At 44.6% G+C, this 19,409-nt stretch overlaps 1 protein-coding gene and 1 long non-coding RNA gene across 2 annotated transcripts in view; one reads left to right on the top strand and one right to left on the bottom strand.

Annotated features, from left to right (window-relative positions):
- The window catches only part of EPAS1 (endothelial PAS domain protein 1), a 149,034-nt gene extending 143,638 nt beyond the window's left edge, over positions 1-5,396 (bottom strand). Inside the window, exon 1 of the mRNA XM_084623541.1 lies at positions 5,261-5,396. Coding sequence (XP_084479667.1) covers positions 5,261-5,289 — 29 coding nt within the window. The 5' untranslated portion in view covers positions 5,290-5,396. The remainder of the gene's footprint in view (positions 1-5,260) is intronic.
- Positions 5,397-5,986: 590 nt separating this feature from the next.
- The window catches only part of LOC311518090, a 55,277-nt gene continuing 41,854 nt past the window's right edge, over positions 5,987-19,409 (top strand). The window contains exon 1 of the long non-coding RNA XR_014710885.1: positions 5,987-6,394. This is a non-coding gene — a long non-coding RNA (uncharacterized lncRNA). The remainder of the gene's footprint in view (positions 6,395-19,409) is intronic.

Here is a 19,409-nt window from a genome sequence, read left to right as displayed (position 1 = left end):
GAATATGAAGATTAAATGTATGCTATATTGATTACTCTTAATTTATATTATCTTGCAAGCAAAATGTATTTTATTCTTTCAATGATTTCTTAAAATATATTGACAGGTTTCAGAGTAACAGCCGTGTTAGTCTGTATTCGCAAAAAGAAAAGGAGTACTTGTGGCACCTTAGAGACTAACCAATTTATTTGAGCATGAGCTTTCGTGAGCTACAGCTCACTTCATCCGATGAAGTGAGCTGTAGCTCACGAAAGCTCATGCTCAAATAAATTGGTTAGTCTCTAAGGTGCCGATGAAGTGAGCTGTAGCTCACGAAAGCTCATGCTCAAATAAATTGGTTAGTCTCTAAGGTGCCACAAGTACTCCTTTTCTTTTTAAAATATATTAATATTCTAAGAAATATTTACTTTTTGTTTAAGAATACAAATACCAACAAGAAGTTTTCCACTGGCTAATTTAAAGTAATAGATCTATTCATTTTCCACCAAAGTTGGGTGGTAGAAGACTCAGACCAGATTTTTATTTTTTTTGGGAAACGTGCATATTACATCTACTAATGAGAGTGTGACAACATGACAATTCTACATAAAATGTTACTCAGATCTCTTTGACTTGAACTGAAATATAACTCCCATGTGGGAATCTGAGGATGATCTTTGATTTAAATGGAGCACAAAATGTCCTGGATTATCCTTCATGGACGGTGGCAGAACTGTTCCTCAAGGCTTATGCTTCAAGACTTGCCTGGAAGTCCTACAAAACAGATTTTTATTACCATCACCACGTTTTCTCCATGAAATGGATTGATAAATTGTGATATTAAGTGAGCCACATTAAGTTTCCAGCTGTATATCCAGCTAGAAATCTTGAACAGCTAATAATACTGTAGCAACAAATGAACTAAAGGCAATAAATCATTCATATAAAAGTAACAAATGAAAATAAAATATATTAAGTTTCAATTGGCTATGCAGAATATTCCTGTACATACATACATTCATACACACACACACACACATACCTGCAAGAATACTGAACTAGACACATGACCTTTCATCTCATCTCACCTCTATTACACCCCTTAGAGTTAGCTAAGTATTATTACCCTACTTCTGAGATATGGAAATTGGCACAAGAATATCAAGTGATTTACTCAAGATCACACTTGAGTCAGTGGCACAGCCAGTAAATTAGAACCCAAATCTCCTAAATTTCAGTTTTCTGCTGTATCTAAAGTATATTCTTGGGCACTTTAGAGAGAGAAAAGCAGAAAGTGCAGTAGCCCTCAACCACCAGTAGTGCACTGGTTTCATCTTCTGGCCCTGAGCCTTAAACCTGCACCATCTGTGGCAAGACCTGCCCCTTGAGAACTGAACTTTTTAGCCACTCTCAATGCTGCAGCATGACACATAGTAACTGAACTGCTTTGGCAATTACACCATTGTCTCGAGACAGTTGTCATCTATGGGTATGTCTACACTGCAAAACACCCAGCTGAGCCCAAACATCTACATTGCAATATTACAGCCCCGTCACAGGCTATTGTAGTGTAGTCATACTCTAAGATCCGCTTAGTTTCAAAGTTATCTGTGTACTAGACTGTGCTCATTCCCTTATAGTTATAGGTGATTAAGAGTGATTTTTTTTGTTAAAAACTGTGATATAACTATCTTTCATTAAAATTGTGAATTTTCAGTCTGAACATTATTTCAGCCCTCTATTAAACATACTACATATTTTTACAAACACACCTTACTGTAGCATAATCTTTTTCACTCTTCCCTTCAAAACGGAATTATGAGGGTACATAATATTATCCATACTTCATTCTTTGCACAGAATGTTAACTAATATGTCGAACAAATGTGCAGTTAAGATAAAGTATATAGCCCTAATAAATTAATATCCGATATGCTGATGGTTCTAAAAATACAATTTAAAGTTATCCTGTGCAATAATTTTCAAACTGCTCATAGTGTAGCTTAGTCAATGATCTGGAGCTAGTGCACACATTAAAATGAAATATTAAATACAATTTTAGAAGCTTAGTATATCAGTAAATGAAACAACTATATATGAACAATGGCAAGATAAGGTATTTCCTTCATAAATTACAGCTTTTATTTACATATTTCTGTATTCAATGACAAAAGTCAATCTTGCAAACACTGATAGCATAAAATAGCTTGAATATCTCAACACATAAGTCAATCCTGCAATTTTTAATCACTTAGATAGTCTTTACTCATGCAAGTACTCTCATTGATTTCACGAGTTAAATTTCTGCCAGTTTTGCACTATAGTTCCTGATTTCTTTCCACCTGTAACATGTGTAATACAGAGCACCAAACAATTTGTATTAAGATTCAGTAGGGAATTGTTCTCAGTGGTAATTACAGAGTTTGAATATCTGGATTTCTGTTTTCCTTGGACATATTACTATGATATAATTAAATCCCTACTTTACACCTTCTTGCAACAAAAAATATTTAATAAGAGTAAGATAGAAACACCTAGCCAATAACTTGCCCAGCACATTCCCAGAGCCCTCAACTCTAAGTGAAATGATTGGTAGTTAAAACACTCCATGCCTCTCAGGTCCTATATTAAATTCTCGTATTTCTTCAGATCCCCAAAATTATGAGGCCACCTACACAGTACACCCTCAGTACATCATATGTTGAGATTTATCAGCAATATAAAATTAATAAATTTTTACATAACATGTAAACCTATACCCATGTAATTGTAATTATGAAGCATGTTTTGTTAAAATTCCTTCCTTCTAAAACACCATCTTCAACTGAAAAAATAAATTAACTAATTGACATTAGAGATAATAAATCTTGTTGTAAATTGCATTAGCTTAATCCCCGAAAACTAATGAACTAAATAACCCTGAATTGGAGAACAAGACTGAAGAACTAGTATTTGTTGTTGACTATGATCTTCATATGTGCATGACTTTAGTTGCAAAATTACCAGCTATGGGTGTAGTTATGTATTTTTAATTATATTGTACTCTCTTCTTTGTATGAGGAAGATTGATACCCACCAGAAAGGTGGGTACTTTCCCACTTTGCAGATGATAGGGTTTTTTTTTTTTAAGGGAGTAGGATGGAGCAAGAAAGTGGGAGTAAATGGAATGGGGGGGGAGAAAGGATGAGACCTTAGCTCAGGGGTGGGTGAGCGTTTTAAGCTGGCCCCCTAGCTCCCAGCGGTGTCTGGGGCTTGGCCGGGGCCACAGCACTCGGCTCATCACGCTCCAGCACTGCAGCCGGGACTCTGGGTTGGGGGCCGCATCACGCAGTTTGGCCCTGTTCCGGTGTGCCTGCCGGGGGCCGCACCATGAGGCTCCTGGAAGCCGGGCATGGCCCCACTCTGGCTCCTATGTGCTACAACGGCCCCCTCCAGCGCTCTAATCGGAGCTGCAGGGGCGATGCCTGCAGATGGGGCAACGCGCAGAGTCGTCTGACCGGGCCTCCATGTAGGAGCCGGAGAAGGTCATGCCACTGCTTCCAGGAGCCTCAAGCGCTGCTCGGAGACTGCACCCCGAGCGTCCCCCCATGCTCCAACCCTCTGCCCAAGCCCTAATCCCACTCCCCAAACCCCTTGATCCCAGCCCAGAGCACCCTGCTGCACCCCAAACCTCTCATTCCCAGCCCCACCCTAGAGCCCACACCCCCAACCAGAGCCCTCATCCTCTCCCACACCCCAACCCCAAGTGTGTGAGCATTCATGGCCCGCCATACAATTTCTATTCCCCAGTGTGGCCCTCAGGCCAAAAAGGTTTGCCCACCCCTGCCTTAGCCTCTGGGTGTCACAGACCTCTCCGATTCAGCCAATCAGAAAACAGAGAGCTGAACATTTCCCAGTGCAGCTAATCAGAGCGCCGCTACCAGGATATTCACTTTCACTGCAACCAAAGTGCAGACCCTCCACAAGAAAGTGATTGACTCCACCCGGAGCTCAACTCCCTCGAGCAGCAGCTGCGGAGGCGATCCGCTCAGTCACCGTTCCAGTCAACGCTTGGGCTGAATGCTGCTCAGTTACACGGGACTTAATCCAGATTTCCTCTGCCCCCTTAAGGGACATGAGTCCGGATTCACAACCGGTGTAACTGAGAGCAGCCGAGCCGACGGCCCCTTGTCTCCCTACTGGCCCCCGCGCTCGCCGAAAGTCCCACTGGGAAAATAACACAGGGTACTTATCTACTGAGACCCCAGCCTGGTTCCTATAAACCATGGGGATGGATTAATGCGGAACCTACACTTAGCTTTATATCCCTAAAACCGCACTGGGGAACCCAGGTGGAAAACGGGGGTATATTGCTAACGTGCTCTCCTGGGGAAGCGGTGGAGTATCTCTGACATGTTTCCCTGTAGCTCCCATGGACGCATGGAAGTAAAGGCTGGATCCTCACGACTGCATATGTTACGTTTCCCTATCATGTATATGACATCACGAGGAGCTTTTGAAATCACCGACTTCTGAGATCACGTTTACTGGGAAAGCGTTCATCCTGGTAAATCTCTTCTGTCCTATTCAGTGCAACCAACTCAACCCACTTGCTGGGTGGTTTTTTCATCCTTCACCGCCCGTGGGGAATTAACCTTTTGTAACCTGCCGCACCAACACATCTTGGACTCGAGTTAATTTTGCCAGAGCGGCTACAGTCGGAGAAAGGAAGGAGCAGGGCTGCGACCACCCTCCCCATTTGGTGTAAACTGTTTGTTTTGCTGTGAGCGGTTGGGGGAGGAAGGTGATCTTTGCTGCCCTGCTGAAACGACCTCTCCCCTCGCGGCTGCGGCGATCAACCAAGACAATTAACTGTCAAGAAACATTTTTCCTGCCGCCCCCCCTCTCAGGGCCCGATCCCGCGCCCCCGCAGTCAATGGGAGTAGTACCCGGAACTCCCAACTATTGGCTGCTGGATCCCTAGAGCGCCAGCTTGGGCAGTTTTGGAAGCAGCGGCGGGCAGCTCTCGCCTGAAAGTCCTCGCCGGGGAGCCGCCGCCCCAGGACCTGGAGCGAACGCAGCAGCCTCCGGCTTGCGGAAGAAACAGAAGTCACCCCGGCCGCGGCAACTACCGGACCCTCCAGCAGGGCGACTAGACCACGGTCCTGTCCGTGGGAGCGTCGTAACTTAGGAGAGTCCCAAACACCTTGCCTCTCCCCGGGCAGCACCGCTGCAGTTACACGGCTCCCATGTTCATTGCACATCCCACCTCCGAGCCTATCCGACCCCCCCGGCCGCTTACCTTTTCTTTTCCTTGTCAGCAGTCATCATTGAGGCTGGTGCCCTTTGTGCCGCTAAAACCAACTCGGCTCGCCAACAAGGGCTCCTCAGTCACGGCTGTGAGTGTCCTGCTTGCCGATCCCACCCCCCCCCCCAATCAAAAACACACCCGGCAGGCTAGAGATCCCAGGCTTGGAGGGAGGAAGCCGGGTGTCGGGAAGGCCGGGGAATTGCTCGCTCGCTCGCTCGCTCGCAGCTGACAGCAACGCTGGTGCACTAGTTGTCCTCTAGGAAAAGGCTGAAGCAATCCTGGCCAGGTCGCCCCTGAGCTGACCATACAGTCTCAGGACACTGCCGAGGATTGTACAGCCCGCCCAGGGGGGAAGGGAGAGACCGGGTTCCCCCTGGAATCTGAAGCCCTGCCAGAAGAAAGTTCTCACTTTAAAACTTCAGGCTTCCCTGGGCTCCCGGGGGGCAGGTTCAGCCTCTTTAGCCCCGTCTCCCGCTCCAGCTGGAGCTGTCGCAGCTCGTGCTCCAATGGGGACGGGAGCTGGCTGAGCCCTCCTCCTCCTCCCTCTGCCCCCTCCCACCGCGTCCACCCGGGCTCCAGCAGGACTTGCTGAGATGAGGTCAACGCCGCGAGAGGCGGCGGAGCGGCCGAGCGAGCGAGGGAGGGTGGCAGGGCCAGCCAGGAGAGCGCAAGGGGACGCGGGGGACGAGGTGGCGCCTGCCGGAGCCCCAGCCCCAGCCCTGCATGGCGGGGCATTTGCCCGGAGGGCTGAGGGAAGCTGGAGTCTTTCCTGCTGCTGCGCTGCACGACGCCCAGCCAGCCCCCTGCCAGCGCCTCGGGGGAAGGGCAGCCTGCGGGGGAGGGGGGGCAGCGATTGCTTGGCAGGGGGCAATTCCCTCCCCGCGGCAGCGCCTGCTCGCGGCCCGGGGGACGGATTTCCCTCCTCCGCGCGGTGCCTGAGCACTTGCTACATCGAGCTGGATGCTTCGCTGACCTCGCCCCGCAGCTGGGCGGCCGCGGAGGCGCAGGGGCCTGCGCTGCTGCCCCGGGCACTCCGAGCCCTTTCCCAGCCAGAGGAGCAGAGGGAGACGGGGGCGAGCTGGCCGCGAATGGCCGCAGGGGAAGGTGGCGCGGAGCACCTGTCAGGTCAGGCAGAAACGTGACTGGGGCTGCAGACACGGGCTTGTGGATGACTTCTGTCCCTCCCCCTTACATCAAGTGTTTTGGTGTTGGGTTTTTTTTGTTTTGTTTGTTGGTTTGGTTTGGTTTTTTTGCGTGGGGAGATTGTATTTTATACGAATTGGTTTTCTGTCCTGGATGCACCTGGTCTGGCGGTGTTAGTGTTCAGACGCGACCAATCAAGCTACAATCATCATGCTTGTACCTTCTTAATGTGTGCAGATGAGGCCTCCCCTTTCCCTGCGCCTTCAGCTGGCCGGGGCTGCTCCTCCGACTAGGAGCCTCACAGAGGCGATGCCTCTAATTAATTAAGAAATAGCTATTTTGGCAACGATTCACAAAGGCATCGAGTGGAAGTTAGGAGCCTCCATACCGTTGTAGATTTAGGCCTTTGGTATTAAGGTTAAGACATTCCGAGACTATGGTGATGGGGTCAAAGAGACGTGATTGCTTGCTTTAGCCTGAAGTGTGCTTGGTAAAGTGAAATCCTGTTTTCACTACAGCCCACACAACTTGAAATCCAGGACTTTTTTAAAAAAATCCTTCCCTCAGACTTGTTCTCACAAAATTTATCTATTTGGATTTATACCTTAAACTAAAAAGCTAGTGCTCTAAGCACTTTCACAAAAATTAAAACTACTGTCCATATTAATACATCTTTCATAACAGTAGCCACAAACCCAGCAGCCACTCCTCAAGCTCCCAACCAAAATTAGTCAGCCACAGGTTGATTAAAAATACGCACCCCACAACTACTAACTCCCAGTGCTTGATTAAGCTTTTAAATATTAGTATCACAAATGCGAGTTCAAAATGAGGGAGGCAAGGGGGGCATGGTGATAGTGCAGGTCACATCTCGAGAGCATAAGTCTGCACAGGCCCTCTACTTACTGATCTTCCTTCCTCAGACTTATACAGTGGATTTAAAAAAAAAAAGTAACCCTATTTTCTTGTTCAAATAAAAACAGCAATAAACTTTTTTTAAAAATTAAGCATGCTGATATTAAGTGTCTGCTGGGAAAATAAAGTACTACTGCTCAACTCCCATGAGTTCCTGCTATGACATTTTTCAAATTGTATAATTAAATAAGTGTCTGCTGTATCAAAACATTAAATAGGTTGTAGTGTGAGGAAATAACTATTTAGCATCTTAATTCCATTCATAATATCTAAATAATTCAGTTTAATTTTTTTTTAATTAGACAACTCAAACCCAAAACATCTTTTCCTCAGAATAAAAATCACTTGTTTTCTTACACTTCACAGTAATGGAAATAATTTGGCATTTTGCCTATAATGGATTATTTCTCTGTTATTCAAAGCTTAGCAGTTTTGCCATGCCATTTCTTTATGCAACCTGTTTAAACAACATGTGCATTTCCATATTAGCAATACGTTCTGCTCATCTGAAGAGAGCTACCCATGCTTCTACAGCAACAATCTGATTATGTGGTAACAGTTTCTTATACAACAGAACCTACACAAAAGAAAACCGTAAATATTTAAAACCTAAATAAACTTGGTTAAACAGAATTTGTATGTACAGGGCTACGTTTAGCCTTCAAGCGCTAAAAGAATGCAGCAGGATCAAAGAACCAGTCATTCATTCTCTAGATTAACTTGAGTTCTTGGTCCTTCACTGATTTTTGCTGATGGCACTGCTTCTCTCTATATCTGAAGATTCTTTACATGAATAAACAACTTGACTTCAGAGTCAGACAAGCAAAGAATTTAAAATACCTAGTAAAGCTCAGGTCTTACCCTTTGGCCTAGCCCTAGCAACGCTGTTCTAGATGGCCATAATGTGGCTGATTTGCAGCACACATTTCTTGCTCCTCTGACCAGCAGGGGCTGAAAGTACAGGAGCAGTAATGGCCTGCTGAACAGTGACTCCCCAACATGACAGAGGAATGATGATGGACTTCAAAATATACCCTATTCTTTCCTTGCCCAGGACCATGGTAGCGATGATACTGCTATGTCATGGAGATAAGGAAAGAAAATACCCATAAAGGATTTTCAAGGTTGTCAGCCATGCATCAATTATCAGAATAATAGAAGGGGGAAATCCTGGCCCCATTGAAATCATGAGAGTTTTGGCACTGACTCCGGAGGCATCAGGATTTCAGCCACAGATTCTATAAAATGGTTTTAAGATTACCAGAAATGACAGTATAAACAACCAGTTCTCAATCCTGGTGAACGGAAGAGGGAACAGATGTTCCACATTTGAAAAGAGTGTTACAATTTTCAGTAAACCAAAACATATCCACCTATTCTAGGGGCCAAATATAAGAACATAAAAATGGCCATACTGGGTCAGAGCCAAGGTCCATCTAGCCCAGGGGTCTCAAACTCAAATCACCAGGAGGGCCACATGAGGACTCGTGCATTGGCCCAAGGGCCGCATCACACACACACCCGCTGCCCCCGCTCCACCCCCACCCACTGGGTGCAGCAGGGGGGTCAGGGCAGGGAGTTGGGGTACAGGAGGGAGTGCAGGAGGGGCTCAGGTTCCAGCCCGGCGCCGCTTACCTTGAGTGGCTCCGGAGTGGCAGGGGTGAGCACCTGGGCCATGGTAGGCTCCCTGCCTGCCCTGGCCATGGCCCCATGCCACGCTGCTGCAGGAAGTGGTGGACACCCTATCCCTGCGGCCCTGGGGGGAGGGGGAGCAAAGAACTCCATGAGCTGTTCTTGCCTGTGGGTACCTCCCCCAAAGCTCCCATTGGCCGGGAATGGGGAAGCACGGCCAATGGGAACTTCGGGAGAGGTACCCACAGGCAAGAACAGCTCACGGAGTTCTCTGCTCCCCCTCCCCTCGGGGCCACAGGGAAGTGGTGCCTGCCGCTTCCCGGAGCAGCATGGAGCCCTCAGCACCACGGGGTTGGCAAATCCACTGGCTGGATCCAAAGCCCTGAGGGGCTGGATCCGGCCCGGGGCCGTAGTTTGCCCATCTCTGGCCTGGAGATAGGGTGGGGGGGGGGCGCATTGGGGGGTGGGGGGGGGCGCAGGAAACTTGGAGGGCTGCAGGGAAGAATCCCGCGGGCGACGTGTTTGAGACCCCTGATCGAGCCCAGTATCCTGTCTTCTGACAGTGGCCAATGCCAGGTGCCCCAGAGGGAATGAACAGAAAGGTAATCGTCAAGTGATCCATTCCCAGTCGCTCATTCCAAGCTTCTGGCAAACAGAGGCTAGGAACACCATCCCTGCCCATCCTGCCTAGGAGCCATTGATGGACCTGTCCTCCAATAACTTATCTAGTTCTTTTTTGAACCCTGTTATAGTCTTGCCCTTCACAATATCCTCTGGCAAGGAATTCCACAGGTAGATTGCGTTGTGTGAAAAAATACTTCTGTTTGTTTTAAACCTGCTGCCTATTAATTTAATTTGGTGACTCCTAGTTCTTGTGCTATGAAAAGGAGTAAATAACACTTCCTTATTTACTTTCTCCACAGTCATGATTTTATAGACCTCTATCATATCCCCCCTTAGTCATCTCTTTTCTAAGCTGAAAATTCCCAGTCTTATTCATCTCTCCTCATAGGGCAGCTGTTCTATACCCCTAATCATTTTTGTTGCCCTTTTCTGAACCTTTTCCAATATATGTTTTTTGAGATGTGGCAACCACATGTGAACACAGTATTCAAGATGTGGGCATACCATAGATTTATAGAGGCAATAAGATATTTTCTGTCTTGTTATCTATCCCTTTCTTAATGATCCCCAACATTCTGTTCACTTTTTTGACTGCCGCTGCACACTGAGTGGATGTTTTCAGAGAACTATCCACAATGCCTCCAAGATCTCTTTCTTGAGTGGTAACAGCCAATTTAGACCCGATTATTTTATATGTATAGTTGTGATTATGTATTTCAATGTGCATTAGTTTGCATTTATCAACACTGAATTTCATCTGCCATTTTGTTGCCTAGTCACCCAGTTTTGAGAGACCCTTTTGTAGTTCTTTGCAGTCTGCCTAGGACTTAACTGTCCTGAGTAGTTTTGAGTATCATCTGCACATTTTGCCACCTCTCTGTTTACCCCTTTTTCCAGATCATTTACAAATATGTTGAATAGGACTGGTCCCACTACAGACCCATGAGGGACACCACTATTTACATCTCTGCATTCTGACCATTTATTCCTATCCTTTGATTCCTATCTTTTAACCCGTTACCAATCTATGGGAGGACCTTCACTCTTTTCCCATGACAGCTTACTTCGTGTAAGAGCCTTTGGGGAGGGACCTTTTCAAAGGCTTTTTGAAAATCTAAGTACCCTATATCCAACGGATCCCCTTGTTCACATGCTCGTTGACCCCTCAAAGAATTACAGTACATTGGTGAGTCATGATTTCCCTTTACAAAAACCATGTTGACTCTTCTCCAACAAATTATGTTCATCTATAGGTCTGACAATTTTGTTCTTTATTATAGTTTCAACCAGTTTGCCTGGTACTGAAGTTAGACTTCCCAGCCTGTTATAGCCAAGATCACCTCCTGAGCCCTTTTTAAAAATTGGCATCACCGTAGCTATCCTCCAGTCACTTGTTACAGAAGCTGATTTAAATGATAGGTTACAGACTACAGTTAATAGTTCTACAATTTCACATTTGAGTTCCTTCAGAACTCTTGGGTGAATACCACCTGGTCCTGGTGACTTATTACTGTTTCGTTTGTCAATCTGTTCCAAAACCTCCTCTAAAGACGTCAATCTGCGACAGTTCCTCAGTTTTGTCACCTAAAAAGAATGGCTGAGGTTTGAGAATTTCCCTCACATCCTCAGCTGTGAAGACTGATGGCAAAGAATTCATTTAGTTGCTCCACAATGGCCTTTTCGTCCTTGAGTGCTCCTTTAGCATCTCAATCGTCCAGTAGCCCCACTGGTCGTTTCGCAGGCTTCTTGCTTCTGAGGTACTTAATTTTTTTGTTACTACTTTGAGTTTTTGGCTAGCTGTTCTGCATATTCTTTTTTGGCCTAATTCTATTTTTTTACACTTCATTTGCCAGAGTTTATGCTCCTTTCTGTTTTCCTCACTAGGATTTAACTTTCACTTTTTAAAGGATGCCTTTTTGTCTCTCACTGCTTTTTACTTTGTTTAGCCATAGAGGCACTTTTTTGGTTCTCTTACTATGTTTTTTAATTTGGGGTACACATTTAAGTTGAGCCTCTATTATGGAGTCTTCAAAAAAGTATATATACACACACACCTTACTTTGCTATGCTGGGATTAAGTAGCATTTAAGGGAAGCTATCCATTTTACAGGGTTTTCACTTTTGGCACTATACCTTTTAATTTCTGTTTAACTAGCCTCCTCATTTTTGTGTAGTCCCCTTTCTGAAGTTAAATGCTACAGTGTTGGGCAGCTGTGGTTTTTTCCTCACCATAGGGATGTTAAATTGAATTATAGTATGATCACTATTACCAAGCAGGCCAGCTTTTATTCACCTTTTGGACCAGATCTTGTGCTGCACTTAGGACTAAATCAAGAATTGTGTCTCCTCTTGTGGGGTTGCAGGACTAGCTGCTCCAAGAAGCAGTCATTTAAGGAGTCAAGAAACTTTATTTCTTCATCCCATCCTGAGGTGAGATGTACCCAGTCAATATGGTGATAGTTGAAATCCCCCATTATTAATTATTGAGTTTATTTTTATAGCCTCTCTAATCTCCCTGAGTATTTCAGTCACTATCACCATTGGCTGCTATATTATTAGAGCATTACTATCCATAGAGATTCTATGGTACAGTTTTGTTCATTTAAGATTTTTTACTTCATTTGATTCTGTACTCTTTCACATCTAGTGCCACTGCCTCGCCAGCATGATCTGTTCTGTTCTTCCAATATATTTTGTACCCTGGTATTACTGTGTCCCATTGATTATCCTCATTCCACCAAGTTTCTGTGATGCCTATTATATCAATATCCTCATTTAATATGAGGCATTCTAGTTCACCCATCTTGTTATTTAGACTTCTAGTATTTGAAAACAAGCAGTTTAAAAAACTTGCCACTTTTTTGCTGTCTGCCATTACGTGATGTAATTGAATGGGACTTTGTTTTCATTTGACTGTTTCTCAGATCGTACCTGTATTGTATCTTCCATCCTCTCCTTACTAGGACATAGAGAATCTCCATTAATAGATCCACCCCAAGGCAGGTCTCTGTCCAAACCAGGTGCTCCTCCACATGTCGGCTTTCCCCCAGTTCTTAGAGCCGTTTTTAAGCTATGACCTTGTTAATTTGCTTCCATTTTGGTTTAGGTGGAGCCCCTCCTTCCTGTATAGGCTTCCCCTTTTCCAAACGTTTTCCCAGTTCCTAATAAATCTAAACCCCTCCTCCCTACACCATCGTCTGATCCATGTATTGAGACCCTGCAGTGAGACATGCAGGGCCAGTTAGGCAGAACGGGAAGCATTTCAGAGAATACTACCATGGAAGTCCTGGGCTTCAATCTCTTACCTAGCAGCCTAAATTTGGCCCCCAGGACCTCTCTCCTATCTTTCCCTATGTCATTAGTACCTACATGTACTACAACCACCATCTCCTCCCAAGCACTACATGTAAGTCTATCTAGATGTCTCAAGAGATCTGCAACCTTCACACCAGGCCGGAAAGTCACCGTGCAGTTCTCCCGGTCATTGCAAACCCGGCTAGCTATGTTTCTAGTGATCGAATCCCCCATAACTATTACCTGTCTTCCTAATAACTGGAGTTCCCTCCCCCAGAGAGGTATCTTCAGTGCCACATTTGAAAGGAGGATCCCAGCTATGGGATCATTTCCCTCTGCTCCAGTTGGAGGTGCTCTTTCCCTGAGACTTTCATCCTCCTTAACAGCACAGAGGCTGTCAGACCAAGGGTGGGACCATTCTACTGTGTCCCAGAAAGTCTCATCTATGTACCTCTCTGTCTCCCTTAACTCCTCCAGTTCAGCCACCCTGGTCTCCAAAGCCCGTACACGGTCTCTGAGGGCCAGGAGCTCCTTGGACCAAATGCACACATACACCACCTGCCCATAGTGCAGGTAATCATACATGCTATAGTGGGTGCAATAAACTGTATAGCGCCCCCTCTGTTGCTGGATTTCTGCCTGCATTCTCTTTTTATTCCTGCAGCTTGTTCCTTTGTTGGTGTTTTGTTTTAATCAGGGGGTGTTTGGGGGGCTTTAAGTGTAGCTAGCTCCCCCTCAACACTCCCCCTCAAAACTCCCATGTTAACTTCTCCTGTTCACTAGCTCCTCTGCTCATTTAGGGGTGGGCCCTGGTCTTCCTGAGTATCCCCGCCCCTTGGTTAAGGGCTGCTAAAGGGCTTGGGGTCAAAGCCTGGTTAAAAAGCTCTCCTTAGCAGGCTGCTAGGCTCAGCACATAGAGTCCCCCAAACAAACAGACCACATGGTATGTTTCAGTCAAGCACACCACAAACACACACTACAGACAGACAAACTTACCCCAAGGGTCACATAATTGCTCCTCCTTCACCTGGAGAACTCCCTCACAAAACTTTTCAGTGCTGCTTATATGATTCACTATGTGAAAATAAAGCACTCTTCAGTACTCCTATATAAAAGAGAAAATTTCTCCTATGAAAAATCCTTGCTGGAGGCTGGTATTCAGACAGAGAAGTACAAAATTTTATTCTCAAATGCACTGTTACTCTTTTATATTTTTGGCATTATAAGGAGTTGAAAAGGCTAGATTTGCTAACAGTGATATCTAAAAGATGCAGTATTTCCTATTCTAAGTGCACGGAAATACTGCCATATTTCAAGTACCACTGACTGTTTTAAAAAGTATATACTGTGGTTGTTTAATAAATGTAGTATTCTGTGCAAAGTACAAGCAATAGAACAAAATGACCAAATATTAAAAACGGACAGAAGCCCCAATGCAGCAACAACAGCTTGTCCTCTTGGCACAGATGGCATTTGTATTACTCTATATGTTTTTACTATGTCACATAGGTGCAATATAGCCAGATTAGGAGTGGCAGGGTCAACTGCCAGGGAAACACTCAGGAGAGAGGATACTCCATGAAGTGACCTCTGTAGAGCTTTGTCAGTGTACACTCTTTAAACAGATAGCAAGTCCAGGAAACTGCAGAGCACCAGGGGGTCAGGCTTGGAAACCAGACTATCCCTAAGGTCGGTGTATCCCTGCACAATGCTCCTGTGGGCTTCCTCCACAACAGTGTTATAGAAACATGCTGTTACAAGCCATGTAGCCACTGGGTTTTTCCTGGCACCTGTGACTCATTCTTACTCTAATGGAATTGATGGTGCATAGGTCAGTTACTGCTGGTTCCATACTGATTTCCAGCAGAAGTTTGTATGGTGCAAAGAGGAATATGAAGTAGACTGCATCTGCACAGGGCTTCTATGGCAGGGGTGGGCAAACTTTTTGGCCCAAGGGCCATATCTAAGTATGGAAATTGTACAGCAGACCATGAATGCTCATGAAATTGCGGGTTGGGGTGGGGCCAGAAAGGGGGCTCTGGGCTGGGGATGAGGGGTTGGGATGCAGGAGGGTGCTCCAGGCTGGGACCGAGAGGTTCAGAGGGGGATCAGAGCTGGGGCGAGGGGGTCAAGGGTGCAGGCACTGGGTGGCACTTACCTCAAGCTGCTCCCAGAAGCAGCAGCATGTCCCCTCTCCAGCTCCTATGTGGAGGTGCAGCCAGGCGGCTCTGTACACTGCCCTGTCTGCAGGTGCTTGGGGCAGGGGCAGCGTGCCAAGCCCCTTGGCTGCCTCTCCACGTAGGAGCCGGGGGGGGGGGGGGGGAATGACATGCTGCAGTTTCCAGAAGTCACGCGGAATGAGGCAAGACCCGGACCCTGCTCCCCAAGGGGAGCTTGAGGGCTGGATTAAAACATCTGGAGTGCCAGATGTGGCCCCTAGGCTGTAGTTTGCCCACCCCTGGTCTATGGCCTCCTGAGTCAGGAAAGACATTCAGAGATCTGCTTTCACTCCATACCCTCAGGGAGGTCTCTGACCCCAGTTACTCTATAATTATACAGTTTAAATGGGAGCATCTCACCAGAGTGGAAATAATTTAAGTATCTCAATATCTATCTTTAAATTTATATTCTTAATATTTCATTCAGATCAGTATGTGGCAATGAATTTCCTAGTTCTTTAACACCTGTTCCAAAGCCCACCGAAGTCAATAGAAAGTCTCCTATTTGCTTCAATGGGGGGCGGGGGGGTAGGGGTGGGGCGTTCAATTTGATTCAGACAGAAAAGGGGCAGGGGGAGAAGAGAGGAAATCAATTGCATATTGAAATAAAAATCAGTAGTCTAACTTGTATTTAAACAATACACAATGAAACAGACAAATCTGAAATTTCTATGGGTTCCCTTCAATGCTTCTTAATCCCAGCATAGCAAAGTAAGGTATATGCACACACTTTTGAGAACACAATTTTATGTAACCAGACATTCAAATCAATGTATGCAATGTGTTTATTTGAACAAAACTAGTATCTGAAATACATGTATTTACAGTACTCCAGAGAGAGACATGCTAACAGTATATATATTTGCTTAAAATGCAGTGGAAAATCATGCAGACATGATTTTCAAACATGTACTGATTCTAGGTCAGTACTGCAGAATGCTGAGGCCCAGATCCTCAAAGATATTTGGCCTCCTAACTTGATGGATGTTAGGAGCCCAAATACTTTTGAGGATTTAGGCCCAGTGCCCTCTATGGAGTGCGCAGGACACTCAATTCCCACAAATTAAGTGGGATTTGAGGGTACTCTGCACCTTGTGGGGATGAGCCCCTCCCAAACCTCTTCTTTTTTAAAGTTCTAAACCATAATTTTTAGAATATATCCATTGCACACTTTTCACAAAGGATTACATTCATGAAAAGGTGTTTTAAAATTAAGCCATTTTTGAATTAGCCAAGTTCCAAATTATGTGGAAAACTTCAATGCTATGAAAAGAATTGTGAATCACAACTTTATTGAAAGGAGCACCAGGGCTGTGCCCCTACACATGCTTTTATTTCTTATTTTTAAGATGGCTTATTTTGAGAGGCTTGGGGACCTCTTGGATGAATTTTTGTCCCCATTCTCTTCCTTTTCTTGCCTCATCACCAGACAATGCAACACTGTATCACAACATAATGCTGACACCTGAAGTGACAACAATCTAACCCAGAGAGCTTTTATCTGTTTTTACCACTGGTGGCAAAGGTAAGTTTTTAATTAGGTTTTGTCCTGTTAGCTCTGCAGAGCCAATCCCTGGGGAGGAAAAGTGGGACACAGCATGGCATAGCGCAGTGTTTCCCAAACTTGGGATGCCGCTTGTTCAGGGAAAGCCCCTGGCAGGCCAGGCCGGTTTGTTTACCTGCTGCGTCCGCAGGTTCAGCTGATTGCGGCTCCTACTGGCCACGGTTTGCCGCCGCAGGCCAATGGGGGCTGCAGAAAGTGGCATGGGCCAAGGGACGTACCGGCCGCTGCTTCCCGGTGGCACGATGGGGATAATGACATTCATCTACTTTGTGAAGCCCTCGAAGTTCTGTTCTCTTCTGGCTCATGCCACAATTGTTAACAGAGATATAGATGCAGAATATTTATTACTGGTGACCTTTACAGAAAAAGAAAAGCTTGAATAGTTAGCAGGGTTGGCAGCTAATTAAAATAATCTTTACTTATAAATAGGGCAAGTCTGATACGAAATTCAAAGAGAGATGATGCCATTTTGACAGTCATTTTTCAGACTGTGGGTCATATCAGCTAGCCTAGATCAGCATTGCTGCACTGAGTTCACTGCACATTCTATAAATCACTTCAGGAAAACCTTTTAAGTAGGTCCAGTCCTGTAGTCTTCACAGAAACAGCTCCTGTTGAAAGGACTCTACAATCAAGCATGAAAATAGTATTTCAGGGGAGAGGTTTGTGATTTTTTAAGAAGCTTCAAGATACAGAACGCACACCTTCAAGAAATTACTAAACAGATAAGCTCAGTCATTTTAAGGCATTGATTACTTACAGGCACATTCCTGACGTTTCAGCCATCACACACCCTTGAGAAAGGCCTGATGGCCAAAATGCTGGGAATGTACCTGTAAATATTAAAAGGCTTAAAATTACTGAGTTTCTCTCTTCACCTTTTTTGGAAGGTGTGCTTAGTCTATGTTGAAAAATTCACAATATTGCAATGATCACTGCAATAATGTATGCTGAGGATGTCTTAGTGCTACAAGAAAGGTGAAGTATTTAAACTTGCCACAACAGTCTCACATCACTATTTCTTCTATGATAATTACTGATTTGTCTTTTACAAGTTTGTTGCATTAGGATCTATTTAAAAAGAAAGATGGTGACTAATGAATATTGAAAAAAAATCCCTACATAGTGTTGGTAAAGCTTACCTGATAGAAGACCAGGAATTGGAGCAGCATGTGTGAGGTTTATGTAACTTGTTGAATGAAGAAGGGTTTATTCTCCTGTCTTTCTGCAGATTATCTAGTGATCTTGTGCTTTCTGGTTAGACTTAGCATAAAAGATTGAACTGTTGAAGATTATAGATAATGCTTTTGGAAACAAGGGCCCTAATCCATCAACACATTTAAGCATATGCCTAACTTTAAGCATTGAGTAGTTCCATTGTAATCAATGGGACTATTTATATGTTTAAAGTTTAGGACATGTTGATTCAACATGTTTAAAGCACCAATTAAAAGGAGCCAGTTACATAATTTCTAAAACATATGTTTGCATCAAATGTTTTGTAGGATACCAGCATTATAACTATTTAACTGCATTAAATATGAATAATGAAGAAAGCTACTTTTCTTTCACAGTTATAACCTTTATCTGCTGAAAGCCTTGTGATCCTTCTGGAGGAAAGGCACCATATAAGTGTAAAATTACACACTTCATATCGCACTTTGAAACCAGCCATCACTGTAAATATTATTCTAGCTCTCAGTGCACCAGCATGATGTTGAAGCAGCATGTAGCCTCCTTCTGCCTCTTGATGTGATCTCCACTGAAGGACACATACATGCAAGTACTTCTGTAGTACTGCAGGCTTCTTTGTGAGGCAAAACCAGAGACATTTAACAAGTGGGGAGTTCAATTCCCTTCAGGGTTAATAAAAAAAACCACCACTTAAAGTTGCTGTTCATACATGAGTCTATTCCAAACACTGCTAAAGTATAAAGTCACCACCACCCCTCAATCCCCAAGAACAGTGCTCTTGCTAGAGGAAGTGGAGCAATATTGTGTGAGGATTCCACCACCACTGCAAGAGCCGTGCAAACTGTAGAGGTGTTCAGAGCAGCATGAGGAAGTAATGAAGGATTCCTCCAGTAATAAAGCTGCTGCCTAACCCTGTAGGCTTTACTCATGTGAGCAATTTTTTATTCACAGCAGGTGAAATTCACTCCTGTGTAGAACAGTAGATTTTCAAATGTGCCAAGGGATTAGGATCACACATGCTATTGATTTTCAATGGAATGTATGCTCCTAAATCCCGTCAGTGCTTTTGAAAGGGTCTTTCCGAAGGTTTCAGTGATGCACAGGCCTGCACTGACTCTTTGCACAAGGCTGAATTTCACCATTAAGTGGATCCATTGACTTAAATTGAGGGACAAATGGGGACAGGAGCAAAGAACTCTTATCACCATAATTCTAGTCCTGAGAGACAGGTCCCTAGTAATCTGTGTAAATAGAGTTGGGTGGCTTTTATTCCCCAGAGGTGCTAATTTAGCATAATTAAGAGCCTAACAAATTTTAGTTTTAAAATGGAGATGTGTTTAAATTACAGAAGTTTAACAAAGCCTCTAAAAAGCTATAAACTCCCCCATGGTTTTATTCTGTGAATATAAAAGTGACAAATTTTAAATCTGAAATTCACAAAAGGCTTCAGGGACTCAGATGCTGAGCCTGATACAAGCTTTTGTGGTCAAGGAACCCTCCTGATAACATGACAGTCATTGTCAGTACATTATAATTGTTGCCTTTGAAATGGTCC

This window comes from Lepidochelys olivacea (genome assembly GCF_965140295.1).
Source record: "Lepidochelys olivacea isolate rLepOli2 genome assembly, chromosome: 3".
Classification (NCBI taxonomy): Eukaryota; Metazoa; Chordata; order Testudines; family Cheloniidae; genus Lepidochelys; species Lepidochelys olivacea.
The sequence above is the reverse complement of the archived record's forward strand: the minus strand, read 5'-3'. Positions and strand labels throughout refer to the sequence as shown.